The sequence below is a fragment of the Sinocyclocheilus grahami genome, unplaced genomic scaffold, assembly GCF_001515645.1.
Source record: "Sinocyclocheilus grahami isolate Dianchi unplaced genomic scaffold, SAMN03320097.WGS_v1.1 scaffold802.1, whole genome shotgun sequence".
NCBI lineage: Eukaryota > Metazoa > Chordata > Actinopteri > Cypriniformes > Cyprinidae > Sinocyclocheilus > Sinocyclocheilus grahami.
In genome coordinates this window covers 454,127-480,133 of record NW_015505981.1, presented here as the reverse complement: position 1 = coordinate 480,133, position 26,007 = coordinate 454,127, and the positions used below count along the sequence as shown (strand labels likewise).

Sequence of the window (26,007 nt, the reverse complement as noted above, 5' to 3'; positions counted from 1 at the left end):
TGGATCTGCCACCTACTGAAACTCCGCACAGACAAGCTGCTGGCAGTGACAAAACACTGATGGACTTGTCAGCCTCAGCAACAGGTCCTGTTCACAAATGAGGTGCTCTTCAATCTGCTTCCAGCAGATGAGGGCAAGAGTGTGGAGGTGGAGAGGAGAGAAGCTGATGGGCTGAATGTGGATCCACTATATTCAAAGCAGAGTGAACGGGGTTTGTTATAGGGACTCAGACAGTATATTCAGGGGTATAATCAAAACAAAAAATAAAGTTTCCAAAAGGTTTTTTGTTTTCCGCAGCAGTGCCATAGAAGAATCGTTTCTTAGGCTGAAGAACATTTTAATAATCTGAAACCTTTTTCCACTATAAAGAGGGCACAACTGTTTTCAACAGTGATAATAATCAGAAATGTTTCTTGAGCAGCAAATCAGCATATTATACTGATTTCTGAAGATCATGTGACACTGAAGACACTGATGAGTAATGATGCTGAAAATTCAGCTTTGATCACAGAAATCAAATACATTTTATAATACATTACAATAGAAAACAATTATTTTAAATTGTAATAATATTTCAGAATATTACTGTTACTGTATTTTGGATCAAATAAATACAGCTTTGGTGAGTAGAAGAGACTTAAAAAACCATTGAAATTTCTGGACCATATCAAACGACAATGACAAAACACTTTTAAGAATAAAACTCTTTTATTGCGTCCTAACTACTATTTTTTAATTTAAAGAAAAAAAAGTTAAGACTATTTTGTATTTTTAGAGGAAAACTTACAAATTCAAATAATTGAAAATAACCTCTTATAGATTTATTTAAAAATCCTTAAGAAAATATTTTAAACTTCTTAATTTTTGCATTTATGTACAATACCTGAGAATTGAGGATAAGCTCTTGAAAAGAAAAAAGAAAAGAAAATAATAATTTAGTATCATTGAGGTACTATTATAGTTTTATTACTATTTTGTTATTTTTGTTTATTATATTTTTTACATATTTTTGGTTTTAATTAAATTTTAGTTCGAATTTTGTGTTTTGTCATTTTTAGTTTTTTATGTCTTTTTGGTTACACTTTATTTTAAGGTGTCCTTGTTCCAGTGTAATTATACAAGATAAGTACTGAGTAATATTAATTAACTACATGTACTTACTATATGGTTAGGGTTAGGATTTGGGTTTGGCTTATAGGCTTACTTGCATGTAATTATGCATAATGAATTGTTATTATACTCGTAAGTACATGTAACATGTGTAACAAGGACACCTTAAAATAAAGTGTTACCGTCTTTTTTATTTAAGTTTTAGTTGAATTATTTTATATCAAGTTAAACTAAATGAAAATTAGAAATGCCTTGGTAACGAGCTGAAATCAGATGTTTATATATAATTTCAGTTAAAGTTTTTTTTATTTACAATACATTTTTTTTGTATGGTTTTAATCATTTTAGCTGCTAGCAACCAGTGTTGGGGGTAACTCATTACAAGTAATGCGAGTTACGTAATCAGATTACTTATTTCAAGTAACTAGTAAAGTAACACATTACTTATTAATTTACAAGAGAATATCTGAGTTACTTTTTCAAATAAGTAACGTAAGTAAATTTTTTTCCAATTTATTGACTGACAGCTCTGGTGTCGCCATGGTGACAGAAATCAGATGTTACTGTAGTTCTAAAATAAATATGAATATGCATTAATTCATCTCACTCACAAAAAAACCCCCCACAGATTCAGTATTCCTCAAAATGAATAAAAACAATGCAACTCAGAATATGACGCAAACCTGCAATAATTAAATGTTAAACAACGCAAATATCCTTTATGTATTTAATCCCACTCTATTAACCAACGTCTTTGCTTCTGAGCTTCGATGATCCAGTTCAAGCGTACTAATAAGCACAAATTACTCTAGACAAACATTTGTGTCTTTTTTTATCGCTGAAGTGTGTTGAAATGTCTTCTTCTGCATTCTACTGTACGGACGTAACTTTACTTTCCCTTCAGCCTGAGGCGCATTCATTTCACTTTTGGTGTGAAAAGGCTTTTATATTTTACCAAAAATAGAACTTTTTTTATTTTAAAAACAAACAAGCAAGCCCTGTCCAGATTTAAAAACGCAAAAGTAACGTAACGCATTACTTTCCATAAAAAGTAACTAAGTAATGTAATTAGTTACTTTTTTATGGAGTAACGCAATATTGTAATGCATTACTTTTAAGATTTTAAGTAACTTTCCCCAAAACCACACAGAAATGGCTGACAACCTAGCAACAGCACAAAAAAATGTTGATGACCACACAGAAGACCATGGAAACAACAAAGCAACGCCCTGACAACCACTTAGAAAAGATTAGCAACACTGTAGCAGGACTGGGCCAGATTCAGAGGCTCACTAGCTCCATGTGCTCCAGACGCCCTGAATATACAGCACTGAAGGTCTGGAGAGGCTGTGCTGGCCTCAGTTAGGACAGAAATATGGGCATCAGATTAAATTCATCACAGCAACATTCCTCTTTACAAGCCGTTTACACTGACAGCCATTTAAATGGCTGGAGGTCAGCGAGTTTCAGCAGCAAGCGCCGTCTATCCCACTGTAGTTTCCCATGGGTTACCGTTAGTATCCGTTGCATTGATGTGTTCCTGTGATTTGTTGATCTAGTGCTGTTTTATTTTCTCATTATTCTCATGCCTTCATGTTTCAGCTGTGAAGGTTAAAGCTTTTGTGTGTGTGTGTGTGTGTGTGTGTGGAGAGCGACGTCTGTCCTCAGTGTGACAGCAGAGGGACAGCACTGTCATGACTTACACACTTACCTTCACACTGATGAACAGAGAAACACACTATACTGAGAGGCAATGAATGGAAACAACATAAAACGACAAGAATATAACACACATTATAAAAATAGGTCTAATATGCACTAATAGGATTTTTTTTACAGGTGTTTTAGCCATATTTTGAATTACACTTTGCATTGCATTGTGTTGTGTTTTAGGGTTAATGGAAATAACTAAAGTAAATTAACGGATAATATTATGGTAGAAAATTACCAGTACCATTTTTATTTTTCTTGTCAATCAAAAATACAGTAAAACAGTATTATTGTGAAACATAATTACAATTTAAAATAACAGTTTTTAATATATTTATAATTAATATGTACATGCACATATGATATATTATATTATATACATCAATTATATCTTTATACAGTTCATTATAGATTGTTACTCTTATTAATTCTTATCAAAAACAGTTGTGCTGCTTAATATTTTTGCGAAAACAGGAACCTTTTTTCAGGATTTTTTTTTTGATAAACAGCAAGTTTAAAAGCATTTAAACAGTGTTTCCTTCCATTTTGAAATCTTTTGTACATCTTTTGTCACTTTTGCTTAATGTAATCATCCTTGATAAATAAAAGTATTGATGCTTGAAAAATGAAAAAATATATATTTGAATGGTACCTTTTGAACACACACAAATAGATAAATTATATATATATATATATATACACACACACACACATTGATTTTAGCAATGTGTTTTGGTCTGATTGGGCCACACACACACACACACAAACAAAACAAAAAACTATATAATATATAATATTATATAATAGTTACTGTATATACAGTAAACAGGTTAACATTTAGAAAAGAATATATTTATATGAATAGGTTAACATTTAGAAAGAACAATAAATAGACATGAGAAAACTGAGCTATTCTGCTTTAATGAGTGCAATAATTTGGGCTTGCTGGCTATATTAGAGTGTGTATGTCTATGAGAAAGGCGTAAACTCTGTGGGTTCCTTATGATGACGCAGATTTCTGTGAGTGTGTGCGTCAGAGACAGGACTGAGCAATCAGCAGGCGCACAGCACCGCTACACTACTGACACGAGCAAGATATGGCAATCCTCGGCAGAAACCGCCATTAATGCGTCCAAGCAGGCAGATGACAAATGTCCGGTACTGTACTACAGTATTTCAGAGCCAAGCTTACAGAAAGAGGAAATGTAATACTGTACATCAATAATCTAATCGATCAGTTACTGTAAGCCTGATACAATATGATACATTTATAAGCTGTAAGCTTGATACAATAGGATAAATGCCTACTGTATGTGCATTTAGCAACCACTGGGGTTTCTAAGAAAAATCTGAGCAGTTCAGTACCACACGGCTGCATCATGAGAAACAAGCAGTGAAAGACACTGTTAACAGTTGTACAGTCTTGTAAAGCCAAAAGCTGAAAAAAACAAAAACGTCAAGGTATTTTACCTTTAAACCGTCATTTCTGGCCAAAATCTATAATAATGCTTCACTAGACATTAACTGATGGACTGGAGTGGTGTGTTTTACTTGTGGATTATTGTGATGTTTTTATCAGCTGTTTGGACTCTCATTCTGACGGCACCCATTCACTGCAGAGGATCCATTGGTGAACAAGTGATGCGATGCTACATTTCTACAAATCTGATGAAGAAACAAACTCATCTACATCTTAGACGGCCTGTGTGTGAGTACATTTTCAGCAAATTAAATTTTGGGGTGAACTATTCCTTTAAGAATCTCACCAAGGCGCATCCGTGGGAAAGGCCTGGAATCCCATGATACAACGCCTATTGTGCTTCCTGTGAAGGGTTGGATGTACCAAGTGTTGCAATATGTTTCATCACAGAAGTAAGAAGTTAATATGGCATTGCTTCGAAATTTCATGAGTTATATCAAACCTTCAGTCAAGCAGGCAGTCTCATTCAGCCAGACATTTAATTAAACAGCATAAGGTCTGACCCACACTGCATCTTATTCTTGCCAAGAACCACCTTGTAGACAGGAAGAGACGCCTGACTGACATAATGCGATCAAGTTGGTAAAACTGAAACAGGTTAAACAACAACAATAGATTAGCATATAAAATGACACTTAAATAATGCCAGGGTAGTTTCTACGGGGAAACAAAAACATAGAAAATAGCAAAAAGTGTGTATATAATCTGTGTTTAGACTTTCTGCCTGCCCAAAATTGTTAAGTAACTATTAATATTAAGGAATTATCTCATGGATATCTAGTATACTTGCTACTAAGTTCCACAAAACTTCAAATACTTTTTAAAGATTTGATGCCACTAATTCTAGCAAACTCTGGCTAAAATCGATTCAGTATTGTGAGGAAATAGTATTGCAATATACTGCATTGACTTTTCTCCCAGCTTCTATTACATAAATGCACAAAACACAGAGAAGAGAAAGAACATAGATTTTGGTAAGCTAGCTAGCCAAACAAACATTACAATAATTATTCAAATAAAAATCAATATTTATGCCCCCTGACCTGATATATTCCAATATCTGACAGACTGTCACAATAACAGAAGAGGATGACACAGTGTTAACTAATGATGTTCGGTTCTTGAACGAATCGTTCTTTTGAGCCGGTTCTCAGGAAGTAACCGGTTGAGCCGGTTCACAAATCGAACTGAATCGAACTTTAGTTCCGGGTTGATGACGCAGGACGCACAGCCGAGGTAGCACGTCCAACTCAAAAAGAACCGAATGAGCCGGTTCAACCAACTGTCGAAGTTTGCAGAGGATTACCAAGGACTCAACAAGAACCGAATGAGCCGTGGCGAAGTTTGCCGAGGATTACCAAAGATTCTGATGAGTTGAGTTGATGATACTGTGCAAGCCCGAGGCGCATACTGGAAATATGCTTATTATGACTGTTATTAATTTACATTTTATTAAAACCTGCAAAAACCTTTCTGTCGAGTGATGTAAATAAATTTTACAATAGTTTATTGTGCATGCATATTATATTTAAAGTTGCTTAAGTGAAATCAAGGAGTTGATAAGACTGGTTTATTCATTCTTTTTAGTGTAGACATGTAGACGCGAATGAAACTGACCACAAATTCCATTAACTTAAGTGAATTATATGGCAATAATCAGCAATATGCTTTCACACAAATAACTTTATTTTTGAATGTTTCAATACGTGCTGACACAAATGACTATTTGAATTTTTCATTGATACAATATGGCACTGAGTTGTTAGAAAAGAAATGCGTATAGAAGTTATTGCTTGATGACGTCAGGAACCGATGAATCGGCTTTTTGAACCGGTTCAATGAGTCGATCTGTCCGAAAAGAACCGGTTCGTGGAAATGAATCGGACTTTGCATCACTAGTGGTAACATCAACAAATACATCTTTATTGATAGGCAGTTCAGAAAAGCAGCGATGCAAGCAGGAAAGTATGAAGTTCAATGAAAGTCTTGAGCTGAAATAGTAACAGTTCTTTTGTTTTTGCAGATACTGGTTAGCGTAGCAGACAAGCAGGGTGACGACTGGAACCGTAGCTGAAAGTAGGAAAGTGTCCAGGGTGAGTAGTCGGGTAAGTCCTTCTTGTCCTAGGCCTAGATAAGACCAGACAAAGAGTGTGTGTTTGGTATTGGCTTTTGTAGAGAGGTGCCGATTAGAGTAATCATAGACAGGTGTGGCGATCGTGGAGTGTGTGAGCCAGGAGGGATTCTGGGAAATGTAGTGTGCTGAGGTGACAGGCATGGTGAATATAGATTGTGATCGTGACAGTACTCCTAGCCCTCCAGAAGGCGCGACCTCGTGCAAAACAGAATCCAGTAGGGAGGGTGGGAAGGCATCCTGGAGCTGTGGCAAGTCACAGGCAGATGAACTGGGAGATACAGTTAGGAAATTTCCAGGGTGACCCCGGCAAACCAGGACGGAGCTGACAGAGCAGTAAGCCAGGGCGGAGCTGATGGGATCATGGATCCCCTGGGCAGTGCAGACAAACACCAGGGTGGAGCAGACAAACACCAGGATGGAGCTGGATAACACCACGGTGGTGTAGGTGGACCTGGCTGAACAAGTGATCCCCACAGTAGAGCTGAAACATCCAAGGCGGTGCCGAAGACCACCACATCCGAACAGGTGACTCAAACCTCAGGCAGAATGGTTGACTCACAATCATCAGGAGTACTTTCTGGCTTGAAATCACCTGGATGGGTGACAGGTTTGAGGACGCCTGGAGTGCTGGCCGGCCTGCCGACGTCTGGAGGGCCGGCTGGGTGATGGTCTTCTGGAGTGCCGAGACAGATTCATAGGCTGTTTCAACAGACTTAATGAGACGGATAGACAAATAGAGTTCTAGAATGGCCTCCATAGCCGTCACAGGGCTGGCAAGGGATTCAGGAACGGCCTCCTTGGCCAAATCAGGACAGACTAGGAACTCAGAGACAGCCTCCATAGACGTGACAGGATAAGCAAGGGATTCGGGGACAGCCTCCTTGGCCGTAACAGGGCAAGCAGAGAGTTCAGGGACAGACTCCTTGGCCATAACAGGGCAGAGTGAGGGTTCACAGGTGACCAATGTGGTCAAAATAGGACAGGCTGGATGCTCAAGGATGACTTCAGTGATCAAGACAGGGCAGGCAGGGAACTCACAGGTTGGCACCAATACAATACTGAGCTCTGAGACTTGAGTGGACTCTGGTCCAGGTTCATGGACTGGAGCGAACTCTGGAACAGATTCATGGACAGGAGCAAGCTCGGGAGTGTACTCATGGACTGGAATGGGCTCAGGAGCGGACTCATGGACTGGAGTGGGCTCAGGAGAGGACTCATGGACTGGAGAGAAGTGTGTGGCCCAAACACACATTATCGCCATCAATGTAACCGGGAGAGCAATCAGTGGTAACAGGGTCTCTGAATTCACCAGACAAGGAGCTATCTGGCTGGGTTCTGGCATGAAGGTCATAACATCAGGAGATTCAGGTACTTCCCTCAAGTTAACAGGAAACTCTGAATCGGTGGCCCTGTTGGCTGAAGATTCTGATGATAGAACAGGTACTGTGCTGAGTGCTGGGACAGAAGCAGGCACTGGGTGGATCTCTGGGACGAGAGTGGGCACTGGGATCTGGTCAGGGGCTGGAGCCTGCACTGGGCTGTTCAGAGTGGACTCTTGGTCTGGGGTAAATCTGGAGTTAACTCACAGGTACGAGCGGACTCTGATGCTGATTCAGGGGTTATAGTGGGCTCCAATGTAGATTCAGGGGTTAGAATGGACTCCGATGCATATTCTAGGGCCGGAACGGGCTTTGTGAACAGAATTGTGAGACTGGAGCGGACTCATTACTTAATTCAGGGGTTGGAGTGGACTCATGACTGAACTCTGGAACTGGACTGAACTCAGGGACTGGATTTAACTCAGGGACTGGAGCCTTCTCTGTACTGTGCTCAGTGGCTGGAGCCATCACTAGACTATGGTCAGGAGCTGGAGCCAACACTGGGATGTGGTCGGGGGCTGAAACAGACACTGGGCTGTGGTCAGGAGCTGAAGCGGGTTTGTGACTGGACTCAGGCTGGAGTGGATTCAATGGCTAAAGCAGACTCTGGAGCAGGTTTCACTGGGAAAGACTCGGAAATCACAGGAAGAATGAGTGGCCTTTCGGGACTAGCTTGGTTGAGTGATAGGGCATTGAGAATATATTGCTCTAAAGTGCCCCTATTCACACCCCATGGCATCTTAGAATATCAGTACAGCATCCTCTGAATATACTGTTTACGCTTGTTCCAAAAATTCCCCAGCGTATTCCTCAATGGGACGGCCATCCTGAGTTAAGGAGAACAACAAATCTATTGGGCGGAGAAGTAGGTTCATGGTTGTTGTGTTCGTTTTGGGTCTGGTCTTCTGTCACAATAACAGGTGACAGGCAGGCAGTTCAGAAAATCAGCGATAACAGCAGGTAAGTATAAATCAGTGATCCCCAAATCTTGCTTGCGAGATCTACTTTCCTGCAGAGTTTAGCTCCAACCCTATAATCAAACAAACCTACCTGTGATTTTCTAATGATCCTGAAGACATTGATTAGCAAACTCAGGTGTGTTTGATTAGGGTAGAACTAAACTCTGCAGGAAAGTGGATCTCGCAAGCCAAATTTGAGGATCACTGGTATAAATGGTAATAGTTTAAAGTATGAAGTTCAATGAAAGTCTTGAGCTGAAATATTAACAGTTATTTTGTTATTGCATATACTGGTTAGCGTGGCAGACAAGCAGGGGGACGACTGGAACCGTATAGGCTGAAAGTAGGAAAGTGTCCAGGGTGAGTAGTCGGGTAAGTCCTTCTTGTCCTAGGCATAGACAAGACCAGACAATAGCCGGGTTTCCATCCAAAGTTGTAAATTTAATTTGTAATATCGCATAAAACATTTGCACACAAGCATCGTTTTCATCCAACAAGTCAAAGAGAACTAAATCGTCACTTCCTGATAAACTGGCACTATAAATCACTAAGAAAAGTAGGAGAATATAATCATTTTCATATATAATATATTGCTCGCACCTCAGAGCAAGCAGACGAAACAATGAATGCGGTCATTGCTTTCGGAGGTGGATGCTGCTGTTTGGGAACGCAGTCGTGCAAGACATTTCTGGGAGGCAATTATACAGAAATACTTTGACAGACTTTGCTCGTGCATTTCCGAATGACCATAAACATTTCAGATGCTGTGGAATGAGATCGGTCCACTGGTTAGTCAGGTTTTGCCATCCCATATCGCAGTCACATTACTTTTTTGATGCGCTTGGAGGAATTTATTCGCAAAATGCATTTCCATCTACCATTATTCGCATCAACCCTTTTTCGCACAAGTCGAAAACCACCTCAAGCGAGCGTAAAAACTTTTTTGTGAATTAAGGGATTTTTATTCGAAATTTGGCGTTTCTCACGCAATACTTCAAAATGTGCATTAAAATAGGGTGATGGAAACATAGCTAATGAGTGTTTGTTTGGTGTTGGCTTTTGTATAGAGGTGCTGATGAGGATAATCAGACGCAGGTGTGGTGATCGTGGAGTGTGAATAGGTGTGAGCCAGGAGGGATTCTGGGAAATGTAGTGTGCTGAGGTGACAGGCATGGTGAATGTAGATTGTGATCATGACAGACAAAAAGTTTACAGCATTTTTACAGATAGGAATGTGCTTAATCTGGTCAGTCGATTAGATTTTGACTTGGTACATTTTTATGGATTTAACTGTATAATTTTATATTAACATTTATATACATATATAACATTGTATAAAATTATATATATATATATATATATATATATATATATACACGCACAACAAATTAAATGTAATTATAATATGTATATGTAATTTGACTGAATTAAAATAAGCACATTCAAGCAAGTGTAACTGACGTAAGCTAAAGGTAAGGGAAGGGAAAGGTAACGATGATTGTAGAGGGAATGCTGAGGTTACAAATGATGAAGAGGGAAAATAAAAAGATGACGAAGTAGATATAAGACACAGAGTAAATGCAGATCAAGAGAATCAAATTTTCCTTGATCTTGAGCAAAGATGGTTCCCTTTATAATGACTGGAGCTGTCAATCACTTTCACGGTCACAGAAACTCCTATTATAATCAATGAAACGGTCTACACTCCTCAATTAATCTCTTATTTACTTTGAGTTTTCACTGTGTTAGTTATGATGAAAGCATTCGTGAGTGCAGAAATCGAGTTGCAATGGCGAGATCATTGCATTTGTAACTGAGTGGCTTCAATGCTCAGCACTGCAAACCGTTACACAAAGGGAGTGGATTTAAATTTTCACAATTAGTTCATCTTGGCAGCTGTAAAAGAGAAAACATAGCAAAAGTTTCCATATGTAAATTTCATATCTAAAGATGTTCGCCAATCATAGCAGTGGGCATCTATATTGAAGTTTTTAAAGGAGACAAGCCTTTAAACCAAACGTTTAAATCCAAGGCCTAATATTAGAGTAGATTATGATGTTTATGTTGTAAAAAAACTTACTAACATTATAAGTGCACCTCAAAAAACATTATAAAATAAAACAAAATGCAGTTCATAACCCTATTTCATCAAAACACACACAAAAAAAAGACTGAAAAACAGGCGCTCATTAACCTTTATGATTACTCGCTCTCCTTTTGTTATCAATTCGTCAACAAGAGAAGTGAGTGGGTGAGAAATAGTGTGAAGTAATAAAACAAAGAAGAATGAATGAAAGTAGTTGTTAGAGACAAAGAAGCACATTTAAAAAAAAAAAAAAAAAAAAAAGTAAAAAATGTCTAGGTGGTTTAACATAAATTGTTAAAAAGAAAAAAGTCTGAGTAGAAGACTGAAATCTTTTATTATTATTTTAAAACAAGCAGTGCAGCAATATTTGGCCAGGGAAAAGAAGTGGCCAAATCAAAGTCAGTGTAGTCAACCCTACATTCAGGAAGCCATTTTATTGTCATGTAACCAATTCTTATAGTATATATAAAAAAATAATGTTGACCTTATGAAAGGTACATTTTGTTCATGTCAAATGAGGTAACTAAAAACTATAAAAGAATGAATATTTATGACTCAAAAAATATTGGTACAGTAGTTGTATATAAAGACAAAATTTACTGTTTTTTAAATATTTTTTATTTATTTTTGTAAAAAGTTGTGAACGTGTGATTCACACACATTTTAATTATTTTAGTGCCAATATTTCATGTTTTTTTTAGTTATTTTATTATAATGTTTGTACAAAACCATAGAAACATAACCAAAAATAATATATAATTTAAATGTAAAATATTAAAATAATTTCTTTATCATCTTGGACACCTTTATTTACTCTTGACTGTCATAATTCATTAGCATAAACTATCATCTAAAATCTTTATTTTTAGGAGAAAAAGTTACTTGTGAACTACTGGTTCACTGTCTGTTTTATTCTGTCTTTACAGCTTTTAAAACCCTGTGGCATAATTATTAATGTTGATCATGAATAAAACGAGAGCCAAAAAAGTAAAATAAAAACAACAACAAAAAAAGTAATAAAGTCTTAAACAGTCTGGTGACACACCTCTGACTGCTCAAACATTCACTACAATAAATGTTTCTTGAGCAGCAAATCAGAATATTAGAATGATTTCTGAAGGATCATGTGACACTGAAGGCTGGAGTAATGATGCTGAAAATTAAATATATGTTTTATATATTATATTTTATAATTATTCATTTTAAAATATATTCAAATAGAAAACACTTATTTTAAATGGTAAAAAATATTTAATATTTTTTCACTTTTTTCACAAAAAATATCACTGCCTTTGCTGTATTTTTGGTCAAATAAATGCAGGCTTGGTGAGCAGAAGAGAATTCTTTAAAAAACATTAAAAATCTTACTGTTCAAAAACGTTTGACTGGTAGTGTACATATACACGTTCAGTGGGGTGGTACAGTACTTTTTCAAAAGGTACACTTTGTCCCTTATTTACCCCTAAAGGTGTATATTAGTACATATACCTTAATAGTTCAAATTAGCACCTTTTAAAAGGGTACCACTACCGCCACAGTAACAGCCTTTGTACCTTTTTTTCTGAGAGTGTACTTAAGGAATAGCATACAGTCTGAGGGCCATTATTGCAAAATAAACCCTGACAGTGTGATCAGTATCTTGTATCACCCTGAAGGGTGTACGTAACACGGCTACGTCCAAAAAAATAAATGAATACATATACATGACAGACATAAATATTTAAGTTGAAATCAGCTTGTAGTTTAGCTGAAAGCTACATAGCACACATACAGACACTGACGAAACAGATCAAAGACACAGACCTTTCTCCTCAATGTATGAAATGTCCCTCTGTTTCATCTCATCTTCCCTGAATGTGACTGAATCACTTCTCAGACTCCGACTCAATACAAAAGTCCTTGATGGTTCCAAGCCTCTTATGATCAGGTTAAACAGAGGAAATACAACATATCCGACATAAAAACAATGTGATTTCCACCTGAAATTAACAGCATTCGTCCGTTCCTGCACTTTCAAAACACATTCACACATGCGCACACACACACATGCACATCTGCCCTCATCTGTCCTCATACATGAGGCTGGATGGGTTTGAAGTGCACATAAAGATGCAAAGCAAGGTGATACAAAGAGAAAAAGGCAATTCGAGGAAGAGAGAGCGAAAAAAGCAGATGGAAATATGTGGAAAAGTTTGTAGTGAAGTGACATTTCAGTAGCTGAATGTCATCATCATATGGGTCAAGGGCACTAAACAGGCAAAGAGAGACCATGAAGCACTTCTGCTGATTAATGAATGTAAACTTTGAAACTACAATTCTAAAGTACATTAAAATAGCGAGGTCAAATGCTTATCGGTACCATATCAGAGCGACTGGTTTTACAGCAGTAACAGTTGCGTTTGTATAGGAATCACAGTAATGACCCACAGTCAGAGTGCACCGGTTGAATTGGTCCAACAGCAAACAAGGTTTACTGCATCAAATCTTTGAAAGACATTCATAGTTTTGTTTGAGACACTTTGTAGTCGCAGGTATCTGCTACGTCATGCATAGAGTCCTATGAAATCCATTAGATTTTTTCCCAGATTTCCCTTTTTATTTTTTTCCCCTAAATTCTGTCTGTTTTAATTTTTCTAAATTCAGTTTTTAATGGTTTAATTGCATTTTAATAATCAAAAAGGATGTGTAATCAATTGAGTTCATGAAAATTTAACCATTTGTTAAAATTGACAATAATAGGGCTCTTTGTAATGTTTATTTTTCAAAAATTCAGCATTGTTTTTTAAATTGTTCTGAATTTCTAATGGCTGAATTAAATTTTATAATAATGAAGAATGTCAAATAAATTTTTTTTAAATGCATTAATTTATTACAATTTTAACAACATGGCATTATGAAATGTTTTATTTTTATTTTTATTTCACAGAAATTCTGTGTTCATATTTTATGATTTAATACTTGATTTAAAATTTTACTATTAAAATTATTAAAATTACTATTAAAACTGTGATAATAAAATCAAGTTTTATGTGTTCATTTGATTAAGTTGTTCATTAATCATTTTAAAAAGTAATCAAATGAAATCTGAACAATTGCTTTTATTTTTTTGGCAACCGAGAATTACTGTTTAAATTAAAACATGGATGAAAAATTGTGTAATATTCCTTACAAAATTTGTTTCAATAAACTATTATTATTGTTGTTGTTATTACTACTAAAGTACATTCTACTCTACAATAGTAATATATTTCTGTTATAATTTCTGCATAACAGAGATTTACATTTTAAATCAGAACAAATCTGTGAAAGATGTGTGATATTCCCTAAAAATGTTTTAATAAACTGTATTAATATTGGTATACTTTGAGAAGTACATTCTACTGTATAATAGTAATATATTTTTGTCAAAATGTCTTTAAGTTCAGCCTACCTTTTATTTTGGCAGGTTATAGTGAAGACTAGAGCTGGGTATCGATCAAAAATGTTCAAGTACTTTCGGTACCCAAATTATACTTTTCTCGTTACCAATTTTATTAAATCCATTTCAACAAGATTACATTACACACTAGCTCAAAAAACTTACATTACCTCATAAAACTATTGTTTCCAGTTTGTTGAGGCTTTTACAGACTCATCTCATGAGCCACTGGCACAAATGAACAAAATGTAACCAACGCAATAAATCATTGCAAATAGTTTTAATAAAGTTCAAATAGTTTTCAGTGCAAAATGAACAGTTATAAGTCAGTATGTGAGGCTCACTTAGCAGTTCTTATTAAAAAAAAAAAAAAAAATAGCATGTCTGTTTTTTCGGGAGACAGACAAGCCCTCTCTTCACTGATGATGTCCTGAGGACCGTATATGATTTATATGTGATTTTCATGAGATTCTGCCTATTTTTATTGCAATACAGGGTGTGTACAGTACATGAGAAATGCTAAGCAGGTGTAGCGATTAGCTTGATATAAAAGGCTACAAATATGTTATTATGCAATGTCTGCAACATTTAATGACCAAAACCCACATTAGACCGCAATCAGAAGTTATTACAAACACTCGATGGTGGTTTAAATTGAGTTTTGAGTAAAAGCATAGTATAAATTGTCTTATGTAGCATGATGCTACAGTGTGAGTGAATGGTCACGTAGCATGCGTTTTCCTTGATGCCTCGCCAGAGCCAATCACTGATTTAGGCACATAAAGCATGCTGCATGCTTATTAGCTCACTGACTTTGATGAGTTTAACCCCTTAGGTATCAATATTTGGTAGCGAACGACAAGACATTTTTAGATACTCGATAGTATCAAGGCAATTCGGTCAGTGCCTAAAAAGAATTGAACTCGATACCCAGCCCTAGTTAAGACTAATTAAGTACATTTTTGTGTCTATTTGACAATAGTTTATTTAAATGAAAAGTGAACAGCTGGTGAAGTGACTCTCACTGACTCTCTGACAGACTCTTGAAACATCACGAGCATCACGCATGCAGTAGTATGTGCAGTAGACCAAACTGTGCCGCTCATTCACACAGAACATTTACGCAGATTTCATATTTCAATAGCAGGCCTTTTGCGGTTTGTTCACAGACACTCATCCTTATCGCCATTTGATGAAGTGTACAGCACTACTTTTGATTCATTCATCCTAAATTTGCCAAATTCCATGACATTCTGATTTATACAGTCAAATCGGCATTTATGACAGGATTCCACGATTCCTGCATTGTGAAACTCATAGGGCCCTACGTGCATGTTCTGCTATTTAACAGAGAAACATTGCACACGCTTTCACTATTACTCCATTCTAGCGGCAAAAGGCTTCAGACAGCAATGTAACATTTGAAACGGGTGTTTGATCTCTGGAACCTGTGGTTAATGAAGTCACTTCCGACTAAATCCACTCCAGTGGGAGTAACGTATTCGAGAAGCCGTGTGATGAAGCTACTGAGCTTTTGGCTAATTGCACAGGGAGCTTTGAGACGCAGCACAGTAAATATGACGGCAGAAAAGGATTGTTCTGTTCTTTCTGTCTCTTTTCACTTGACTCATGTCTCAGTCTCAAGTAGACAGACTTTTCAGGATCGCTATAAAGTCTGGCTCACTTTGCTGCTTATTTTTCCCAAGAACTAAACAAGAACTTCCCATCTAGATGGGAAGAAACCGTCTAATTAACCTCAGTTGGTTTGCTTCTACATGCTGTTTAAGGGCAGTTAAAGGATCAAAGACATGACAACATCTATTAAAGTGACAGTTCACCCAAAAACGAAACTTCTGCTATTTACTCATTTATTCACCTTCAGCTTGTTCCAAACCTGTTTTTTCTTTCTTCTGTTGAACACAAAAGAAAATATTCTGAAGAATGTTGGTAAGCAAACAGTTGATGGTACCCAATGACTTCCATAGTATGGGGAAAAAAATACTACGGAAGTCGATGGCTACCGTCAACTGTTTGCTTACCAGCATTCTTCAAAATATCTTCCTTTGTGTTCCCAACAGAAGAAAGAAACTCATAGAGGTTTGGAACATGATGTCACGTAATGCAACCAGCGTGCAGAAAAGTCATGTCGGAATTACCATAAAATGTAAAAAGCCTCAACTACCCAGAAGTCCTCACAGAATTTCTAATTATAATTTGTAAACTTGGAATTTTCCGAAAGCTCCGAATTGTACCACCTGATCACTGCAATGTTACATGCAAACACTCAAAATAGCAGCGGCTTTAGCAGTAAGATGTAGTTATCTCATAATATTTCTGTAAAATAATTATAATAATTGACTATTATATTCATGTATTAATAATGCAAGGTCTGAAAATAAACTAAACACATAATACAGTTCAATGTTGCTAACACGAAGTTAGATAATTAATGTCTAATGTCCTGCTAAATAAACTTGAAATTATTCAATTTTAAGTTGTAATTATCAAAGTTATTTGCATAACGACTGACTTTTTTTGTATTGTGGTTTTGTTTGATTACTCAAATTACACAGATTCATTTCAATATTAATAATGTTATAAAAAAATATATACATAATTACATGGATTCATTTCAACGGTAATAGTGTTGCCATTGAAACACACAATTTTGAGTCCAAGGAGACTATTTGCAAAACATGCTTTTGAATATATTTTTGAAAATAACGATTAAGGTGTGTACACTGACATCCCTTTCACATGTAAGGAAAATATGTTATTATTGACTTGACAGTTAAACCACATGACATTTTTACAGTTTTTAAATGTAAACTTTAGTTAAAAACAACAAAAGTTTTACAAATCGATATAAAATGAGCATGAAAACAGAGATATTTCTATTTTTCTAAGATATTTTTAATCTTTTCCTTATTTTTAACTCTTATTTGTCATTGATCCTATCTAAAATGGTTCAAGCTGCAATAATATAAATATATATATATATATACTGTATATATTGTTTGCTAATAATTTTTTCAGCAAACTTTTTATGGCTGCCTGGATTTTATATTTGGATTAAATCGGATCATTAGCATTATCAGATCATTCGTCATCATCTGGACATGTGTTGATCTTTACTTGATAAATACTGCTTATTTCATATATAAAACAATACATAAATACTGCTCATTTCACACATAAAACAAACCAGAACATGCAGTTCTGTTCACGTTTGCCTGCTACTTCGTGTCTGAAACCAACCTCTGAATGTCCTTCAAAGATTTGAAGCCACTACCCTGGCAAATCCAGTTAATGATTTCTCTCACCAGTTTAAACAGGGTTTTGTTTTAATAAAAACCTGTGTGCCCACATTGCTGTCAGCCAATCTGACAGGAGATTGTGATTCTTTTAAGTGTTGCGTGTAATATGCATTAGACAGTCAGCAAATGGCCTGTGGATGTCTGAGTCTGAGACTGCATATCTCACGTGGTGCCTGTTGCAGATTTGTCACTTATATTAGAAGCATATGGAAACTCATATATTGGCAGAACGTCCCAGTATCCCAGAGAGAAATGAGTTCCAGCACTGAGGCCTGATGGATAATCGAGCCTTTAGGCTGTTCGTTCTCTTATATGCTTCTGTATTACCAGCCCGGGGCCATGGCATTCGATACTAGCGTCCAAAGAGGAAGCTGATAAATAATTTCTCATTCCTCTACAAATCATTATTCAAATATAACGTACAAAGACAATGTATGCAAACAAGTATGCAGTCATGTTTGGGTCATATCTTAGTGCAGGAACGTGCAGATCCTCATGGGCAGGGGCTCAAATGTAAAATAGAAATGTGACCCTGGAGCACAAAAGCAGTGTTAAGTCGCTGTATGTTTGTAGCAATAGCCAAAAAATACATTGTATGGGTCAAAATGATCACTTTTTTTTTTTAATGCCAAAAATCATTAGGATATTATATAAAGATCATGCTCCATGAAGATATTTAGTAAATTTCCTACTGTAAATATATCAAAACTTAATTTTTGATTAGAAATATGCATTGCTGAGAGCTTCATTTGGATAACTTTAAAGGCGATTTTCTCAATATTTAGATTTTTTTTGCACCCTCAGATTCCAGATTTTCAAATACACTCTTAAATATAAAGGTGCTTCACGATGCCATAGAAGAACCTTTTTGTCTAAATGGTTCCATAAAGAAGCTTTAACATCTGAAGAACCTTACTGTTTCACAAAAGCTTCTTTCTGGCGAAAGAAGGTTCTTCAGATTATAAAAAGGTAAGAAAGAGATGGTTCTTTAAAGAACCTTTGGCTGAATGGTTCTTTGTGGAACCAAAAATGGTTCTTCTATGGCATCGCTTGAAGAACCTTTTGAAGCACCTTTATTTTTAAGAGTGTAGTTGTATCTCGGCCAAATATTGTCCTATCCTAACAAACCATACATCAATGGAAAGATTATTTATTCAGCTTTCAGATGATGTAAATCTCAATTTCAAAAAATTGACCCTTATGACTGGTTTTGTGGTCCAGGGTCACAAATATATATAGGTCAAAAGTTTAGATACATTACTATTTTATGTTTTTGCCAAAAAAAATTATCAAGCCTGCATTTATTTGATCGAAAGGTTTCAATAATTTCAGTATCATTCCTCCAGTCTTCAGTGTCACATGATCCTTCAGAAATCATTCTAATATGCTGATTTATTATCAGTGTTGGAAACAGTTGTGCTGTAATAAATCAGCATATTAGACTGATTTCTGAAGGATCATGTAATGTTGAAAATTCAGCTTTCCATCACAGAAATATATGATATCTGATATTAAAATAAAAAAAAACATTATTTTAAATTGTAATAATTTCACAATATTAATCAAAAAAAAATTTTTTTTGATCAAATAAATGCAGCATAAGATGAGCATAAGAGACATTCATAATGATGCATAATTATCAAAAATGGTAATATAATAAAGTTTTGAGTGCTGCACGGTTTTGTGCAGTGCTTTGTAGTCAGTTGAAAAAATTGCTTGGTTTATTTTTTCCTTCTGTCGACCCATAGGCATAGACATCAGCAAAACACACGCAACCCATAGCAACACGTCATGGCAATGCCTCAGACTGACAGATATGTAAAAATACACATTGTCATGTTAATTATAATTCAAATGCATTTTGTTTTATTGACCACAGTATTATCATTGCTATTTGTCTGAGAGGGGCACTTTTGAGGGGCTCGAGCACCCAAAGCCTCCCCCTCCCTCTGTCTTAGTGGATAAACATGAAAGTTGAGACTGACCACTGCTGTTTCGGCTCTTCCTGTTGTTTTTGCCCCCCGTCAGCAGCATCTTCAAGCTGTTTTTAAACATGCTGGCAGCAGGCAGAGAAGGCTACTCAGACACCTGTAGAGGAGGAGAGAAAGGATGCGTTTAGCAATGCAAACACTAGGAACTGATTTTTAAATCAAATAGTCAATACTTTATGAGTCAATGGATGTGACATGTGATGCTGATACAGTATTAAGCCTGACATATGAAATAATAAAAGAATGTGCATGTGTGTTTTGTTGCGTATCATATTTGATGTATAAGGCTTTTAAGGCTCATATGATATACTGAGAATATGGAGCTCATACTTGAGGCGGAAAAAAATAACACCTGTGTTTTATTTCTATGGCCCAAGCTTGTAATATAAATCAATGAGAACAGACTATGTACATAAAATGCATATAAATCAGTTGATTTCATAAGATTGACCAATGTAAAAAAGTAAATCATATAAATCAGTTGTCACTCTATATCTCCCTATATATCAACTACAAGCCTTCAGTTGTCGAGGCTTTCGAATTTTGACTTTATAGGGTTAAAAGTCATTGGATGTTTATATTCTAACAAAGGCACAATTCAAATCGTTGTTGACAAATTGCACTAAACGTGCATTGAAAAAAGACACCGCTTAACTTCATGCATCCACACACAACCAGAGGCACGACAAAGGCTTTAGAGAGGATGTGAATTACCAAAAGCCATTATGTGTCATGCACTAAACTGGCTTAATGATTTCCCCTATATAATCAAATTCAGAAACAGGCAAAAGAGTGTGTAGAAAACAATAACCCCCCCCCAGCTTATTTAGATTGAAAAATTGGAGGTGTAATGCTTGTGATAGCATGCGAGTACAGTAGAGAGAAAGTCGAGCTTTTATATTATCCAATAACATTAGCAGGGACACGTCTAGAGTGCTTCCTGTTTGGGTGGGTGAATATAGAGAACATTAGCATATAAACTAAGCGACTGCCTCTTCCTGTTCTCTTTAGCACAGTCTCAGTCTCTCACTCTCTCCGTCTGAGACAACTAATGAAAGCAATCAGTTTGACTGGTTAGCATGGTTTGCCCCTGCTGGTAGGTGTCGTGACTACACCACTGCAAACAAAAGATGTCCCCTCAAAAGTAGCCATTCTGACAAAATGAAAATATTAAATACAATTATTTTTATTTTAAATTCAAAATGTTAAATATATTTGTTAAATACAGTTTTTTTTAATTTTTTTTATTGTGCTCTCATATTTATTTTGTGTTTTTGTAATGCCATCGTTTTGTTATCATTTTTGTAAAAAAAATTTGGCTGTTTGGTATTGGAAATGGTAACTATTTACAATTTTTCATAGTGTGATATTTGGTAAATTGTATACAAACCAGTTAATGTCAGTAAACACTATAATAATTATTAATTATAATAAAAGTACATGGAACCCACAACAATTTTTTTTTTAAATGAGGTCTTCAAAAATGAGATCGGTCTTCAGCAGATCACCATTGTCAAGTATAGTAATTATTCACATGGCATTTACAAATCTCAATCAATCAATTTGTAACTGTAATCCAGAGCCTATGAGCCAAGATGGCAGACTTCAAAGAGAGACAAACTCTTAAAAAAAAAAAAAAATAATAGAGAACAGAGAAAGAGGCTCTTATTTTTTTATTTTATTTAAAATTTAAAAAGGATGTTCTCTCTTAAGAACATCACACTTTTCACTGAACCAAACACTTTTGGCGACACTTGTCGAAAGGTGAAGAGACAAGCACAATACTACAGCTCAGTACTTTTTTCTAAATACATTTTTTATTCCTCTACTTCTTAATTGCTCATCAGTGCAAAATAATGCTGTGCCGTCAATACTCTCTGTGCTAGTTTAACTACTCTTTTAAAACAAGGGAAGTCCTGACTCCTGATACCGGATACTATAGGCTGGAAAAAGAAAAAAACACTCTGAATAGTCTGAGCCTGACCCATTTGTTTAGAGTAGCTTGTATTTTGTGTCTAAGGCAGCATCCTAACAAACACAGGCTCATTGAAAAAAATGTGCGTGTGGTGTCATTTCTGCAAAATTATATTATGATGCTTCTTGCACATTTTACAACACTTTCAAAAGTGAAATTACCAGTGAGTGGCGCTTCAGTCCAAAAGAGATGAATGTGAATCTGGTTTTATTACGTTGGTTTTTGAAGATATCGCAGCAGTTCAAAAACAAAATGTCAAAATGCAAAAAAGTTCAATACGCTATTGTGTTAAAAAATACTAAACTAAACTCTAAACCTAACCAATAGTGTTAACAAAAGCAAACATGACATAAAAACTGAATTTTACTGAAGCAACCATGTTATTTATCCTGCTTCTACAAGTCTTTGAGCTCTTTTATCATGACTTGTCCCGGAGCACAAATGCAATACCATACCGGGTGCGTTACCAAGCAAGTTTACTATGTAAGAAAAGCAAAACATATAGAGCTGGCTATGTGATGCAAACTTCAAAATGTATTTGTTTACCAAGTGTGCTCTATGGTAGAAGTATGTTGCTCATAACAAAGTATTGTGCAAGGAATCGTGCAAAAATTAAGTCTTAATCAACAATCTGTCCCGTAATCAGAATAAAATTTGATTGTGTTTTACTGTCACCAGGGTTTATTTCAGCTGGAAGCTGCAGTGAATTGTATAGGTACTGTATGTTTTCAGTTTGTGTTTTTTCTTTCCCTCTCATTCTACAGATCCTCTCACTTCCTGTATAGCACTACATATGATATGCTACAGTTACTGTGGATGGCTCATTTTGTGACGTGGTGGTTGTATGTTGCCGCTCACTGATTGAGGTCCTGCTGTTTGTCATTGTCATGTCTCTATGGTGAGGAAGCTTCAAGTCATCGCTGGTTGTATGTCACCCCTGCTGCATTCATCACTCCAGCAGGGACTGTTTGTTTGGATGTTTATTATTCCAGTTCTGAAAAAAATAGTTTGGACCAGTGTTATTTTTGTTCACATAGATAATATTATAGTTTTTATTCATATTTTGAATTTGTTTTTATTTTATATTTCTTAATTTTAAAGTTTTAGTCAGCAGCATCCTAACAAACACAGGCTCATTGAAAAAAATGTGCGTGTGGTGTCATTTCTGCAAAATTATATTATGATGCTTCTTGCACATTTTACAACACTTTCAAAAGTGAAATTACCAGTGAGTGGCGCTTCAGTCCAAAAGAGATGAATGTGAATCTGGTTTTATTACGTTGGTTTTTGAAGATATCGCAGCAGTTCAAAAACAAAATGTCAAAATGCAAAAAAGTTCAATACGCTATTGTGTTAAAAAATAACACCTACACTAAAACTAACTCTAAACCTAACCAATAGTGTTAACAAAAGCAAACATGACATAAAAACTGAATTTTACTGAAGCAACCATGTTATTTTATCCTGCTTCTACAAGTCTTTGAGCTCTTTTATCATGACTTGTCCCGGAGCACAAATGCAATACCATACCGGGTGCGTTACCAAGCAAGTTTACTATGTAAGAAAAGCAAAACATATAGAGCTGGCTATGTGATGCAAACTTCAAAATGTATTTGTTTACCAAGTGTGCTCTATGGTAGAAGTATGTTGCTCATAACAAAGTATTGTGCAAGGAATCGTGCAAAAATTAAGTCTTAATCAACAATCTGTCCCGTAATCAGAATAAAATGTGATTGTGTTTTACTGTCACCAGGGTTTATTTCAGCTGGAAGCTGCAGTGAATTGTATCACTCAAATAATAACGTGTTTTATTGATATGCAAATAGATTCACGGTTCTAATGCTACATTTGAATAATGATTCATTACTAATGGTAACAAATTTTCCCACGCAATCAGAGAAAGAGTCTTGATAAAGTTTCAGTTGAGAACTACAGAAAGAAAACACGATTGTTGGTGGAAGTATGGATTTACTTCAGCGACTCTATCAGTATTCTGCTAGAGCTCTGTCTGCCATAGAAAGAGAGAGACAGACAGTTATGAGGGAGGAGAGAGTTGAGAAAAGAGCAAGAGAAAGATGCAGAAAGCCTGACAGGTATTCTAAAAGAGCAAACGCTCACCTCTGTCTCACACAAGAGAGAGCGCAAGAAAACAGCCGACGAGAAACCAGCGCTTAGTGTCTTTTCTAGCCTCTTCAACATCTATAAATTGTTGTCCTCAATTTCAATAATCTCAAGTCAAATGGGGTGAGCATTATGTAAAGCATATCCCACTGAGCCGAGCTGTGCATTACGGTTATGATGTTCGCGGTTTATACACAAGCTGGCCATTTTTATTTCTAACATGTATCTCTCAGGTAAGTCTATAGGGGTTTTTAGCCCACTTTTATTGTTCACCATTTGAAAAAACAAAGTCTGATTGCTTAGAAAAGTAGAATCACATTTAGTTAATGTTGACAAAATTACAATTAAAATTTACACTTCTGAACAACAAGCCAGAGATTTAAGGTCTGCAGCACAAATAATATGGGCAAGTTTAATACATAAGAATAAAGGTTTATGAATAATAAATCATTTTCTCATATTCTAAGTATGATTAGAATGAAATATTGTGGAATTATGAGAAAGTATGAGTCTAAATATTTAGCATTTTAAAATGCCATTCAAAGTGATCACAGTTACTCAAACTCATTCTCTCATCTGGAGTTCCAGCGGATTTGACTTTAGCCTGTCAGTGTGTGCTTTGCTTTTGGCCGTCTGTCAGGAGCCTGACGAACAGCATCTTGACGCTTGATGAATCAGTGAGTTTAGTGCTGCTGTGTAGCTGCTTGTCATTCTGTGTCTCCGAGCAGCTTCTTTCATCTTTCTTTCATTGCCCAGCATGTTATGTAATATGGAGATGCGGGCGAAAGGGCAGAACTGAAGATGCTGGTACCTAGTCCAGCACGGCAATATCTCAGGAACATCAGCGAGGACGAAAATAGACAGAAGGAGAGAGAGATCAAGACAAAACAAGAGAGAAAATGGAAAAAGCTGCATGGTTCAGGTACTGAAAACTCAACAGCTCACTTGACGCACTGTCAGTCACTAGAGTTGTGTTCTCTGATCCAGCTCTACAGATAAAACCAAAACAACCAGCACTAGGGAGATTAACAAAAGGGTGTTTGTTACTGATTACAAATTACATGAAGAAATTTGTTGTAAGTAATGTAATCTATTAGATTACACATTTTAGGTAATGTATTCGGACTACTTTTTGATTACTTTTGAATAGGATTATTTTGTACCATATTCACATCAGATAATATTTTATAGAAAAAAAAAACTAGAATATATATAGGAAAAATCTATATAACAAAATAGAAAATACAATATATAAAATTATAAAGAAAGAAAATATATTACATTTTTATCATGAGTTGATGAAAAGCTAATAATCTATCTATCTATACTTTTATGTGTATACTATATAAATATATTGTCACGGAAACCCCTGCCTCACCAGCCGAATCAGCCTCCTACACCCGCTCACAATCACCTGATTACTGATCACGGACAGCTGCACCCACTTACCACACCACTCAAATACTCACTCACCTCATTCACTCATCGGCTGGTCTCAAGGTTGCAAGCTTCTCTGTCCTGGTTCCTCGCCTTCCGATCTGCCTGTCCCCCTCGGAATCCTCAGTTCTCGGCCAGAGGTGCCGACCCAGATAAGACTGTGTTTTTGTTTCCATCACTGCCTATGTTGAACTCTTTTCCATTGGAAGCCTCTCTTAAGTTCCTGTTATTAAACTCTCTGACTTACATTACCCTGCCTGTCTGCCTCTTTGTCCCGGTTGTGACAGAAGACCAGCCCCACAAAATGAAACGGATTACAACACGGACTCATGGATCCTCAGAGCACCTCCTCACCGGAACCCTCACCCAGTCGGACTTTCACCCCCTCTCTACCCGCCTGTCCCATGGCCCGGCCAGCCAGCTTCTCTGGTGAGGCAGCCCTCTGCAGCGGGTTCCTGCTGCAATGCTCCCTCTACCTGGAGATGCAACCCCACCTGTTTGTGACCAAACGGGCCAAGGTGTCGTTCATTATCTCATTGCTGTCGGGACGAGCCTTGCAGTGGGCCGAAGCCTTGTGGACGGCACAGAGCCCGCGGATTCACTCACTGGATGGCTTTGTTAAATACTTCCGGGAGGGATTCGGTCAATCGACCACGGAGGTCACGGTGCATGAGGAGCTCTTTCAACTGCGGCAAGCCGAGTTATCCATCCACGGGTATGTGCTGCGCTTCCGCACTCTCGCCACCAGCAGCGGCTGGAACGAGGCCGCCCTGCTCTCGGTGGTCCGCCGAGGCCTCAACCCGGGCTTACGCCAACAGATGGTCATCTACGATGACACCGTGGGCCTCGACAGTTTCCTCCAGAAGGCGGTTCGCATCTCCCAGCACCTA

The 26,007-nt window shown here is 36.6% G+C and overlaps 1 protein-coding gene across 1 annotated transcript in view; it reads right to left on the bottom strand.

Annotated features, from left to right (window-relative positions):
* Nucleotides 1-26,007, bottom strand: part of tanc2b (tetratricopeptide repeat, ankyrin repeat and coiled-coil containing 2b) — a 139,240-nt gene that overhangs the window by 85,700 nt on the left and 27,533 nt on the right. Inside the window, exon 2 of the mRNA XM_016246591.1 lies at nt 19,579-19,681. Coding sequence (XP_016102077.1) covers nt 19,579-19,648 — 70 coding nt within the window. The 5' untranslated portion in view covers nt 19,649-19,681. The remainder of the gene's footprint in view (nt 1-19,578; nt 19,682-26,007) is intronic.